We start from the raw sequence: 14,402 nt of genomic DNA on the forward strand, positions 1-14,402 counted from the left end.
TAATTATTAAGTATATAGGAAATTGTAACACAGAAATCATGATATTTCTTTCATTAATGTGAGCAATACTATGTATTTTGACATAGTTTTTAGAGCACACAATTGCTCAATCCTTCAACATACTTTCATATACAAAATACTATTATATATTGTATACCAATTATTTGGTGTGGAACCTATGCAGTTTATACACTTGTTGATTTCTTGTAAAACATCAGCGTACACAGATACGCTGCAAAATGCTTTATGTATTCTAAAATACTTATATGTTAGCATTGCACTTAAGTTTCTTTGTTGTTTCTCTACTGCTTTGAAGCTTTGAATTTCAAAACTTTTCCAAAACGTGCGTTGAAGTGCGACTGACTGTCAGTGTGCATGCGTCGTCGCGTTCATGTTCGCACGAATTATTGCATATTTAAACTGTATAATATGCGATTACCAGTATTTAAGGGAAGGAGAAATGAACCTATTATTCTCTTTCTTCTTATATCGACATTGTGAAAAGCTACGATAAGTATATGCAAGTGAGGGCTGCATGATGAAAATATTTAATGAGATACTCTCATTGGCCGATAGTAGAGAGTATCCATTTGATCTTGAAGAATCTTCTACAATATATACTGAGTTCTCATTGGATATAATATTGAGTGGGAAATATTAAATACTGAACAAGAAAGAAAAATAAAAGAAGAGAGAACACAGTTCTTTTTTCTCCCTGAAAGAACATCTGTCCTATGTATAAATTCCTCGCATAAAAACGAAAGCGAAGGGAAATAAGAAATTATAACGCGTAAAAGTACAATTAATCGTACATTAAAGTTAACATTAAATTAACGCTCACTCTTTGCAGCACAACATCTGATATAATCTACAGTAGATATTGGGTTATTGTTTTAATAATAAATGATATTTGTCACTGCCATTATCTTTTAATGCATTTGCATTCTAACGATCTTTTTGACTTGATGAATTGTTTCAGTAGTATCTTAGCACAAATAAAATTGACAACTAAGTTGATTATATTCTGGCTGAATAAACGGTAAGTATAAATGCTACACAGGAAATAATTTGCATTTACAAAGTGTCTCAAAATTACAGCGCAGAACATGATATTTCATGTTAAAACAGATAACTTTTTCCTTTAGCAAAATTGCGATCGGATAAATAATTTTTGCGATTATTTATTAACTTCAACTTGCTTGTCTGCAATAACTACTTATACATAATTTTGTTAAAGGAAACAATTATTTTTTGTGCTGAAATAAATAACCTTTTCGAATAATAGAATTATTCAATAAATTATTCAATAAATAAATAATTTTTGCGTTTACTTATATAACTTCAACCTGCTGTTCTGCAAAAACTACTTGTCAATTTTATAAAAGGAAAAATTGATTGTTTTAGCATAAAGTCATCATGTCCTATATTCTGAATGCACAAATTTTAGGACACTCTGTATATTACTCAAAGTTAATTCCATTATTTTCTATTATGAACTTCTATATGTATTACAATCAATATATTTACTTAGATAAATTAAGTAAATGAAATATTTAATAATAATTATTTGTTATATATAAATATTTGTTTTTTTTTTATTTCTGACAAAATGCGAGAAAACAAATTTTGTACACATTTTATTTTGCCAAAATGTAAAAAGAATTGGAAAATTAAAATATCATTTAAAGAAAGTAATGCAAATAAAATAATACAAATAAATAAAAATTTGTTTACATAATTATGTGTATTTTACACAATAGTACTATATACTTCTCTAAATACACAAGCTTTTGTGTGTTACATTTTGTTGGCAGAATAATCAAATTAATAATTTGTAGAAAATTTTTTGAGATCTTGACAATAATGGCAGAAGACTGGAATGATTGTACTGACAGTAACATCAATATGCGTGAAACGGCATGCAAAGCTAAATTATCGGATCATAAGTAATGCGATGTTCACTCTTCATACGTTAAATATTATTGGATATAGTATTGACGTTCTTTTGGTTGATGTTGACATCATCAAATAATCCAAACTATTTCTCTTCTTAAAGGTGGGAGTTCCTGTCAACATAAATACAAAACGCGCGTATAAAATGCTCTTGACATGCAATTCGTGCATCTCATCATGTACAGCTGTGGTATATTGAATGCCTTGCTCTTAACTTTAGTAAGTTGCAGCGCTTGCGAAATATACTTCTCATATATATTTTTATATTTTTTTAAGTAATATATATTAATAATTATAAAAATAATTACTAATTAATATCTTAAACAATATTTTTTTTGTCATTTAATGTATTAATTTGATTGAAAGACAATGTATAAATTTTATTTCTAGACTTTCATGTATGTGGTCGGATGGATATTCTACGTTGCTGGTTAAATGAACTTGTGCTATGAGGAAACGAAGGATCGCGGTCATGACGACCAGAATTATTTGCAAGCAAAGAATTTCATTAATTTTTCGGAATACATTGAGGATTTGTATACATACATCGCGTTAGTGTAATTTACAATCATGCATAGTATCCTGATTGGCTCTTTGGGATTTCTCATTGTAACGGCGAGTGAAAACATTAAGTAATACACATAATAATAAATATTACGTTTTGTAAAATTAAATGTAAATTTTCATTACAAAATAAGTTCTTTGCGATTAAAGTGACGTAAAAATCTATTCCATTGACATAGAAATCTATATATTATATATATAATTTTAGAATTTAATATTTGCTACTTTAATATTGCAGACAATTGGCAATTCCGCTGCGATGGAGCACATAGTGACATCTCTTTCATTTTACACCGTGGACGAATCTTGAAGCATTTATATTTTGCTACGTAGGAGAATGTAAAAACAAGATTAAGTATGAGAAAATAATTATGACAATAGTCAATAACAGTTATTTTGAGAATGTTAAAAAAAAATTATAATACGATCTCTTTTAACGGTTTTTGAACTTTTTAGAGTAAAGCGGTGTACAATTCCGTCTGATACGAAATAAAACCTAAGAACAGCCGTAATTTAATATTCGTGATATTAAGAGCGCAAAAGCAATTGACACTTACAGTTAAAAAAATAATGGATCCCTCCTTAAAATTTTTTCAATGAAGTGCAAGACTTATAGGTAGCACACAAAATAATTTTGAACAATAATTATACACATAGAGTCAACCGGGGTAATTGTGACGAAAAATGCGAAGCTGAAATTCAACAATGTGAAATTTTTTTGATTTTTATTATTTATATTTAATTCATATTCGAATAATTATTTTAAATATTCTATTATTAATAGGAAATATTGGTAATCAAAATTATTTCTTGTTTATGTATAAAAATAAATTTTCTTATTCTGTTTAAAAATCACATATTACCTCATATCGCGGAATAATATATGACGGTCTAAGGGATGATTGTGACAATTATTGAGATATGAATCAAATCTGTTTGTAAGAAATGAAGCTTTAATAGTAATTACAAAATAATATTCATTTTTATTATTAAAATATATATGATCATCAAAAATGAACATGTCTTTTTAACATTTAACATGTCTTTTGTTCTTTACATATAGGTAAGCAAAAATATGCGAATATTTCTCTTATCACAAACATAACTTTCTTTCTCTCTTGAATATAGTTTTGTGGCATGATGTATAATAATTAAACATTTGCTAACAAACTTTATAATACAATACTTTATAATATCACAAAATTATGTATTTTATATGAGATTGAAAGTTAAGAAACAGTGACATTGAGAGTTAAGAAAAAATAACAAGAAAATATCTATAATATTTGTTTTCTTATTTATAACTTCAAAATTGTTACAAATCATTGACGTAGAATTAATGTTCATTTGATAATAAAAATGAATTACGCATGTATATTAATGTTATACAAATATAGTGCTAATTGTCTAAAGTATGATATTAAATTGTATTTACGTAAAATTATTAATAAACGCATAATTATCAATATTTCAACGAATCGCATTCGTGATAAGAGGCAAGTCATTACTTGCGAAATCTCGTGCGGAGCGGTTTCTCCGATACTTATCATCACAATTACCTAATACATTGAATTGTCATGTATAATTAAAAAATTGTATACTTATACTATTAATAGTCCTATAACATTGTCAAAACGTTAATTTAGAATTATAGTAAACTAATGAATATCATATTTAAAATGACTTTATCTGAAAAAGAATTAACTTTGAATAAATATCTGCAAACTTTGATAATCTAATTTTTTTAGAACGCTTTATGCATTCAATAATTATATAATAAAATTTTTTTTATACTTAGGAAAACTTGTATCAATTTAAAGTCAAATCATTATTCAATATGAAATAATATAAATTAGTCTTTTTGAATTTTAATGCATAAAACTAAGTATCGTCGCAATTACTTAGCCGTCACAAGATATCCCGGTCGACACTATCATTTGTATCAGAATATTTTCTATATAAAATTTACATTTTGTCTACGTAAATTTTTTTCTGCCAATCCATTAAATTAAAATGTTTGTAAATGTTTTATACCAATATTTAAAACGCATTTTTCTTGGCGACAAAATTATAATTTCCTCCTAAAATATTAATTTCCAATTAATATTTTATAACTAACAAAATGTTTATAAACTTTATTATAAAACATGATAGCACGATCATATTTATCAGTAGTGCTTACTATGCAATAAGCATATTTGATAATTTTTATATAATAGTCGTGAAGCATAAATATTGTATAAATATAAATATATATTCTCTAGTGATAAAGAAATACATATAGTAGAAATACATATATAGTAGAAATATATATATAGTACGACATATTTTTGTAGCCTAAATAATAGTATAATTTAGAATATTCTAAAATCATAATAATGTACAGAGGAATATAAAATAAATCATTTTTTTAACGTTATCAAGGTACCTTAGACTTCTATTTTCTTTGAAAAGAATTGTAAAATAATCATACTGTATTATATTGTCATATCAATATTTTATATAAGTCAATAGTATTTTCAGTCAATAATCAAAATTAAATTAATGAAAATTAGCAATCCGATGTGACTTGAGCGTCCATGTCCAGTTTTACACACATTTCCATTTTTAGAAAAAATATTTAAAAAATAGTTAAATAATTGGTTATATGTAAGAAATTGAAGTATATTATAACAAATTAAAAACAAAGAATATGAAACAAATATTTACAAGTACCTACCACTATCAACCGAATCATAGAAGTTCCACTTCGTATATTTGGTATCTGGCCAGGTTTGCCGTATTCCATTTTGTAGACTGTTTTGAACAATTGTGGTTATTTCGTGGTTATTTGATGTGTACAATATCGATATATTATTTTGCACTTACACACTATTGATCTCTTCGATGGATGATTTAAGTGCAACTTTGAGATTTAGCTGATTTTCTTTTAAACTCGTTATTTTCTGATTCAATCAGCGTTAAGACAAAAATATATTTAAATATATTTATAATATCTATAATTTAAATACTAAAAATATGTTAATTATATTTTTATAAAGAAAGACACTATATTATTTTTAATCATATTATTTATGTATAACATTATATAAATTTTTGTACATCTAGTAGCCCAAAAAAATTAATATTTTTTTTATTATTATATTATGATAATTGATAAAATCACTTATAGAACATTCATAAGATATTGATGAACTGGAAGAAAAATAGTTGTCGATTATAGTACACATGTGAAAACAAACAAATCCATTCTATCACAGAATTTCGCTAAAACTGTCTTCAGTATCTTCTGGATAGCCATATATATTATAAATAAATGCACGTATTGAATAAAAATCGTATTTTGCTCAACCATCGTAATATTTGTTTTACTTTTATTATTGGAACGTGCAAGTGCAACATGAATGTGCGTGCAAATCAGTAATATGAATTAATTCATGATTTTAATTGTAAAATTGATATTAAATTCTCTTTTTTTATCTGAGAAAAATATGTTACAGATAATTAAGATTCAAAGAATACGATCGCATAATTTACATATATGATATTTAATTATTTTATTTTATTTCTTAGTACCTTATACTTCTATATTTTTAATTTTACCGAGATTTTAAAGCAAGAGTTTGATTTCGATGTACAATCGCCCCTTTCATGGCACTCTGAATTATTAAAGTAAATAAGTTACATATGCGCATAACTGTCTTACGTGAAAAATATTCATCGACAAGTGGTTTTCTTTTTTAAAGGTGATTTTGTGAGAAGTTAAAACTCTATAAATAAATAATATTTTGTGCACAATTACTTGGCCAATTTCTTTATATTTTCTCTCGAATCTTTTCTGTCCTTTAGATCTTAATACTTTCCCAAGATCGCGTCTTGCTAGCAAAGGTATATACATCGTATAGATTACTACATATCATTATATATTTATGCAAATTATTCGCGAGTATATCGTCTGCACTAAACAAAACGTGAGACGACTCTGATCATTCTCTTTTTTTAAATTACGTACAAGAGATTGCTTCTTTGTGCGCATGCAGTACAATAAAAATATTTAATGAACAACCATCATTGGTTAATCTCCTAAGGGAGAGCTCTTTGCTTCATGTTGTTCTTAGAATTCCAGTCTTCACACAAATTTTTTATAACATACATCAAGTCGTGGAGAACATAATTTCAGCCAGAACACACATGTTTCTTATACTTTGAGAATATTCTTCGATTTTGATGCACTGACTTCTACATAGACAACTGCAGAAAAAAAACAAGAAATTATGAGGAATAATCGTACGATCAATCGCACAGTAGAACTTATGCTCACCATGTTCGGTGTCTGGCCAGGTATATCATGCGTTATATTCTACAGAGTATTTTGGATGATTACGCTAGCAATTAATCAATTCTTTCACTACTCGTACTTTGTAACGCACTTTCACTTCGACAATCTTTTCGACTTGATGGACTGTCTGAGTAGCTTTTTGGCGCATATAAAACTAACCGTTAAACTTATTATTTTCTCGTTGAAACAACGGTAAGTGACAATTAATCAATTAAATAATTAAAATTTTGTTAAAAAGATAACGTTAAAAAAAATTGAAACTTCTAAAATATCCGATTGTTTGTAGAAAATTCGTCGAAATCTTGATAACAATGACGCAAGACTGGAATGATTGTGATAACGATGGCATTGCATTACGCGAAACAACAGACAAAACGAAACTATCAAGTCGTATTTGTAATGGATTAATTATTCTTCATACAATCGCCGCGTTTTCATATGTCATTGGTATCCTTCTGACCTATGCCGATGTCACCGATCGAACGGTTGAACTCCCTCTCATGATGAAAATGGAGTATCCTTTCGTTATAGACACGCAACGCAAGTACAGTTTGGTATTAGTTACGCAATTCGTTTTCGTGATGGTGTGCAGTTGGGGAGCTGGTTTATTCAACGCTCTGTTTCTAACTCTGGTAACCTGTACCTACATAAGCAAGTAATAACCATAAGCAAAATATAATTATATTTGTAATTAATAGCTCACTCTAAATTATTTTCATAAATATTAGGATATAAACTCGAAAATGAAATATTCATCAGGTTTAATTCATTCTTGTTTGGTTTATTGTATTCTCATAATAATATTTTTATTATTTAACGAATAATTGTAATCACATGGTCCTAAACAGAATCTTTATTAGTAGACTCTACACGTGGGCAGTCAAATAAACATCCTGCTTTGCTGGTTGTCGAAACTTGGATCCAAAGACATCGAAGACAAGCATGATTCGTTCGTTTCTGTCACAACGAAAATCATTCAAAAACATCAAAAAATTATCAATCTTTCGGAGAATATTGAAAATCTCTATACATATATCGCTTTGTTTCAATTCACATCAAATATAGTGATGATTTGCTCATTAGCATTTCTTATTGTGACTGTGAGTAAAATTATTTTAATTTCATATATAAAAATACACATTCAGCCTTAGAATCAATTAGTTAATTTTTTATGTTTTCCGTTGCGTATCTATATTATACCGCATTATTTAATTTATTATAAATTATTATTTATAATAAATTGAAATAAAACTGTCCATGTGTTGAATATGTTTATTTTCATTTTTCATTATTTTCATTTTTTTTATATCTACATTGTAGGCAATCGGCAGTCCCGATGCCACTGATCAAATAGTGAGGTCTCTTTTATTTTATGCTGTAACGAATCTCGAGGCATTTATATTTTGCTTCGCTGGAGAATATCTGAACAATAAGGTTAGCAACGGAAGATTATTTTGATTGCAATAAAAGGATTGTATAGATAATTTAATGTTTTGTGATATTGATATCAATATTGAGAGAGAAATACTTAAAAATTTCTATTTATCTTATTTCTATTATATATAGAGTATTTTTTTATAGAGCAAAGCGATCGGAAATGCAGCGTACAATTATTCTGCCTGGTACGATATGAAAGCTAAAGATAGTCGTGTTCTATTATTTATAATTTTAAGATCTCAAAGACAATTGAAGCTTACGGCGGGCAAGATGACCGTTCTTTCCTTTGAGTGCTTTACAAATGTAAGATATATGTGTAACAAATAAAGAAAAAAAATTTTTAATTTCTTGATGTATAATAACATAATATAATTACCTATAATATGTTTTTATCCATCAGCGAATAATATTATTATTGTTCAGAGAGAGATAGAAATTTTTCAGTTATAATAAATTTTTGTATATGTATAGCTGTATGTCTTCCTTGTATCAAAAGTAAAACATATCATCAAGTTAATTTTCCAAAAAGGAAATATTTTTCAATACTTGTTAATAAAGTATTCACTAAGCAATCATATCGGCAAAAATATATACACTTAAATGTTCAAATTTTCTATTAAAGTATTAAAGTAAATTTTTTTATAATAACAGTATTTTTCTCAACCATTGAGAATCTACATCTACTATCTGTTTTTCAATTGTGACGATTTTTTTATGAAGTTAAGATAGATCACATTTAATAAATGAAAGTCTAATGATTACTCAACTCTTTCATAATAACTCAAAAATTACATTTCTGAGATGTACATGTTTTGAAATAAAATATTTCTGATAATAATGCATATATATTTTTCTTCGTCATTGATGATATTCACGCTGTTTTAGATTATGAAGGCTTCAGGATCGTATTTATCGGTACTACTGGCAATGAAATAAATGTCGCAGTATCTGTTATGTAACTAAGTTCTTAAGTGAAAGTTGCATGAAAAAATTAAGTGATTAAATAAAAATCGACGTTTTTCATTAGAAAAATTAGAACATAATATATATATATATATATATACATATAAATATATAATATACATAGTAAATATTTTCTAAATATATTTGTAGACGAATGTAAAATAATTATTAATTACATATGGAAAATTGTACACAGAAGTCATGATATTTTTTTTGTTAGTATTTTTTTTTGTCAGAAAAATTATGTGTTCCCAACATAGTTTCCATTTAGAATACACAACTCTTCAATCCTTCAACATGTACTTTCGTATATGAAATATTATATTGCATTATCCTCACAACTATTGCTACTTACGTAGTTTATGCATTTGTTGATTTCTTTTAAAACATCAATGCAAACAGATACGCTGTAAACTGCTTTGTGTATTCGAAAATATTTATACATTAGCACTGCATTTGAGTTTCTGTGTTGCTTTTCTGCTGCTTTGGTGCATGAATTTCAAAACCTTTCCAAAGTATACGCTGAAGTGCGACTGACCGTTAGATGCAACATCGCGCGCATGTTCGCGAATCATTGCATATTTAAACTGTATAATATGCGATTACATTATCCAATGGAAGGAGAAATGAACTTACATATCTCTCTCTACTTATATCGATGTTGTGAAAAACTACGGTAAGTGTATGCGAGCGAGGGCTGCATGATGAAAATATTTAATGAGATACTCTCATTGGTTGATAGTAGTAGAGTACGCTCATATGATGATCTCGAAGGACCTCCCATTCTTTATGAAATTATTCAAGAATATACATCGAGTTTTCATTGGAAAATACTAAGTGGGAAATATTCAATTCATTAAAAGAGAAAAATAAAGAAAAAAAAGAACAGTTCTTTTACCTCCTTGAAAGAGTGTTTGATCTATGTATTAACTGATGTTTTTCCTTGCTTAAAAACGAAAGTGAAGAGAAAGGAATAAGCGATTATGACGCGTAAAAGTACAATTAATCGTACGTTAAAATTAACGCTTACTCTATGCGGTATATGGCCAGGCACAACGTGTGTTATAATCTGCAGAGCGTATTGGATTATCGCATTAGTAATAGATAATATTTGTCACTGCCGTTATCTTTTAATGCATTTGCATTCTAATGATCTTTTTGACTTGATGGACTGTTTCAGTAGTTTCTTAGCACAAATAAAATTGACAATTAAGTTGATTATATTCTGGCTGAATGAACGGCAAGTATAAATGCTACTCAATAAATAATTTGCATATATATTATAAAAGTTAATTCCATAATTTTCTGTCATTACTTTCTATATTTATTACAATTAATATATATTTAGATAAACAAATAAATATTACTAATCATTATTTGTTATATACAAATATTTGTTTTTCTTAAATTTCTGACAAAAAGCGTGTAAAAAATTTTTGTTCACATTTTATTTTGCCAAAATATAAAAAAATAAGAAGGTTAAAATATCATTTGAAGAAAATAATACATAAATAAAAATACATAATTATATGTAATACTACTTTATATAATAGTAATGTATACTTCTCTAAATATACAAATTTTTCTTACATTTCTCCCATCTATCAGTAATGTAATCAAATTAATAATTTATAGAAAATTCTTTGAGATCTTGACAATGATGACAGAAGACTGGAACGATTGCACTGGCAATAATATCAATATACGCAAAACGGTGTGCAAAGCTAAATTATCGGATCGTATCACTAATATGATGTTCACTCTTCATACGTTAAGTATTGTTGGATATAGTATTGGCGTTCTCTTGGCTGATGTCGACATTACCGAGCAATCCGAATTACCTCTCCTCCTAAAGGTGGAGCTTCCTGTCAACATAAACACAAAACGCGCGTATAAAATGCTCCTGATCATGCAATTCGTGCATCTCATCCTGTGCAGCTGTGGAACAGGTATATTGAATACCTTGCTTTTAACTTTGGTAAGTTGCAGCGCTTGCGAAATATACTCCTCATATGTAAATAATACATATTAATAATTAAAAATAATTGCTAATTAATATTGTTGTTGTAAACAATATATTTTTCGTTATTTAATGTATTAATTTGATTGATAGATAGAATGTATGATTTTTATTTTTAGACTTTACATGTAGGTGGTCAGATAGATATTCTACGTTGCTGGTTAAATGAACTTGTGCTACGAGAAAGTGAAGAATGCAAGTCTGTCGCGATCACGACAAGAATTATTCGCAAGCATCAAAGAATCATTATTTTTTCGGAATACATTGAGGATTTATATACATACGTCGCATTAATACAATTTATAATGAACAGTATCCTGATTTGCTCTTTGGGATTTCTTATTGTAACGGCGAGTGAAAACATTAAGTATTACACGTAATAATAAATATTACATTTTATAAAATTAAACATAAATTTTTATTACACAAAATAAGCTTTTTGCGATTAGTTAGAGTGACGTAGAAATCTGTTCATAATTTTGGAACGTATTTAATAATTGCTTCTTTAATATTACAGGCAATTGACAGTACTGATGCAACGGAACACATTGTACGATCTCTTTTATTTTACACCGTGACGAATCTCGAAGCATTTATATTTTGTTACGCAGGAGAATATATGAAAAATAAAGTTAAGCATGAGGAAAAAATTATGAGGATAATTAATAATGATTATTTTGAGGTTGTTAAAAAAGAAATTATAATACATATTAGGACAATCTTTTTTAACGATTTTCAAATTTTTAGAGTAAAGCTGTCGGAAACGCGGCGTACAATTCCGTCTGGTACGAAATGAAACCTAAAAACAGCCGTATTTTAATATTCGTGATATTAAGAGCGCAAAAGCAATTGACACTTACAGTTGGAAAAATAATGGATCTCTCCTTAGAATCTTTTACTAGTGTAAGTCTTATATGTAGCACATATAATGATTTTGGAGAATAATTATACATAGGGTCAACCGGAGTAATAGTGACGAAAAAACGCAAAGTTGGAATTCAACAACGTACCATTTTCTTAATATTTATTATTTGTATTTAATTCTTGTACGAATAATTATTTTAAAGGTTCTATTATTAATAGAAAATATTAATAACCAAAATTATTTCTTGTTTACGGATAAAAATAAATTTTCTTATCCTCTTCAAAAATCACATATTACCTTATATCGCGGGATAATATGTAATAGTCTAAAGGATGATTGTGACAATGACAACTATTGAGATATAAATCAAATCTATTTACAAGGAATGAATAAAAAAATCATTAATAGTAATTTCAAAATGCAAACGGTATTCATTTTTATTATTGAATATATATGATCAACAAAAACATGAATATGTCTTTTTAACATGTCTTTATCACATCTTTTCGTTTTTTTATATATAGATAAGCAAAGATATATGAATATTTCTCTTATCACAAATAAAATTTTCCCTTCGGAATATAAATTAATATGAAATTAATATTAATTTGATAATAATAACAGATTACGCATGTATATTGTTATACATGCGAATATACGAATGTAGTGTCATTGTCCAAATATGTATAATGTAATTTGAATTGTACTTACGTAAAATTATTAATAAATGCACAGTCATCAGTATTTCGGTGTCGCATATTCATGATAACAGGCACGCCATTACTTAGCGCAATCACATGCGAAGTATCACCGTTTTTCTGATACTTATCAAAATTATTCCGTACATTGAAATGAAAGAGTAGGGTAATTGTCACGTGCAATTAAAAAATTGTATACTTATACTATTTGTACTATTATATTGACAAAACGTTAATTTAGAATCATAGTAATCTTAAAGTAATGAATATTTAAAATGATTTTATTTGGAAAAGAATTAATTTTAAATAGATATCCGCAAATTTTAATAATCTAACTTTTTTTCAATGCTCCATGGATTCGATAATTATTTAAAAAATGAAATTTTTGTACTTAGGAAAACTTGAGTCAATTTTAAGTCAAATCATCTTTGAACATAAAATATTTGAACATAGAATAATATAAAATATGAAATTTTTTTTTATTTTAATGCATAAAACTAAGCATTGTCGTAATTCCTCGCCATCACATTTACTTCTAATATTAGTATCAAAATACTTCTGTAAAAAATTTACTTGTTGCTACATAAATTTTTTTCTGCCAATTCATTAAGTTTATAAATTTTTTTTCTAATACTTAAGACGCATTCTTGGTGACAAAATCATAATCTTCTAAAATATTAATTTCCAATTAATATTTTATATATAGCTAATAAAAAGTTCATATTTTATTATAGATCATGAAAGCATCAGGATCATATTTGTCAGTATTGCTGGCTATGCAATAAACATGTCGCATACTTTATATAGAAGATTTTTATATAATAGTTGTGAAGCAATATATCTTATAAATATAAATATATCTTCACTAGAGTGATAGAAATGCATATAGTACAACATATATTTTCGTAGTCTAAATAATAGTATAATTTAGAATATTCTACTATAAAACGTAGTAATTTATAGAAGATTATAAAATAAATCATTTCTTTATGTTATCAGAGTTAGACTTCTATTTCCTAAGAATTGTAAATAATTATTATATTATATTATATTATATTATGTCATATTAATATTATAAATCAATAATATATGTTTAGTCAATAATCAAAATTAAATTAATGAAAAATATAGCAATCTGATGCGACTTGTGTGTCCATGTCCAGTTTTTACACATTTCCATTTTTAGAAAAAATATTTTAAAAAATAGTTAACATATATATACATTTCTCGTTGTAAAAGAATAACGCTAAAATTATTTTTAAAAATATAATGTAACAAATTTTAATCTCAAAGACAATTGAAGCTTATGGCAGGCAAGATGACAGTCCTTTCCTTTGAGTGCTTTACAAATGTAAAATATATGTAGGTATAATATATATAATTAAAGAAAAAGCATATCTTAACTTTTTATATACAATAATAGATATCCATATTTTTATTATCTATTAGCGAATAATATTTTTATTGTTCAGAAAGAGATAAAAACTTTTTTGTTATATAAACATCTTATATATAGATTCATTGCTTTCTTACTTCGAAAATAACACAACTCGATAAATTAAG

The 14,402-nt window shown here is 26.8% G+C and overlaps 2 protein-coding genes and 1 pseudogene across 2 annotated transcripts; all 3 read left to right on the forward strand.

The window, feature by feature from the left end:
* The first annotated feature begins 795 nt into the window (after nucleotides 1-795).
* On the forward strand, nucleotides 796-3,117 carry LOC108686666 (annotated as a pseudogene).
* A 3,674-nt stretch (nucleotides 3,118-6,791) lies between these two features.
* Nucleotides 6,792-9,229, forward strand: LOC108686667 (odorant receptor 45a-like). Its single transcript, XM_018192092.1, has 6 exons — nucleotides 6,792-7,048; nucleotides 7,143-7,488; nucleotides 7,720-7,956; nucleotides 8,177-8,290; nucleotides 8,438-8,596; nucleotides 9,179-9,229. Exons 1-6 carry the CDS (start codon nucleotides 6,792-6,794, stop codon nucleotides 9,227-9,229), a joined length of 1,164 nt encoding a protein of 387 aa, XP_018047581.1.
* A 1,160-nt stretch (nucleotides 9,230-10,389) lies between these two features.
* On the forward strand, nucleotides 10,390-13,624 carry LOC108686680 (odorant receptor 4-like). The gene is made up of 6 exons (XM_018192102.1): nucleotides 10,390-10,496; nucleotides 10,892-11,234; nucleotides 11,396-11,626; nucleotides 11,794-11,907; nucleotides 12,024-12,179; nucleotides 13,574-13,624. Exons 1-6 carry the CDS (start codon nucleotides 10,390-10,392, stop codon nucleotides 13,622-13,624), a joined length of 1,002 nt encoding a protein of 333 aa, XP_018047591.1.
* The last annotated feature ends 778 nt before the right edge of the window (nucleotides 13,625-14,402 follow it).

Source organism: Atta colombica, unplaced genomic scaffold, assembly GCF_001594045.1.
Source record: "Atta colombica isolate Treedump-2 unplaced genomic scaffold, Acol1.0 scaffold189, whole genome shotgun sequence".
In the NCBI taxonomy this organism is placed as follows: Eukaryota; Metazoa; Arthropoda; class Insecta; order Hymenoptera; family Formicidae; genus Atta; species Atta colombica.

Excerpts from the sequence above, each read along its gene's own strand:
- LOC108686680 (XM_018192102.1), top strand. The coding sequence starts at position 10,390 with ATGCATTTGCATTCTAATGATCTTTTTGACTTGATGGACTGTTTCAGT. Across the intron at positions 11,235-11,395 it reads ATACCTTGCTTTTAACTTTG|ACTTTACATGTAGGTGGTCA; the intron begins GTAAGTTGCAGC and ends TTTTATTTTTAG. Across the intron at positions 11,627-11,793 it reads TGGGATTTCTTATTGTAACG|GCAATTGACAGTACTGATGC; the intron begins GCGAGTGAAAAC and ends TTAATATTACAG.
- LOC108686667 (XM_018192092.1), top strand. The coding sequence starts at position 6,792 with ATGAGGAATAATCGTACGATCAATCGCACAGTAGAACTTATGCTCACC. Across the intron at positions 7,049-7,142 it reads ATTTTCTCGTTGAAACAACG|AAAATTCGTCGAAATCTTGA; the intron begins GTAAGTGACAAT and ends GATTGTTTGTAG. Across the intron at positions 8,291-8,437 it reads GAGAATATCTGAACAATAAG|AGCAAAGCGATCGGAAATGC; the intron begins GTTAGCAACGGA and ends ATTTTTTTATAG.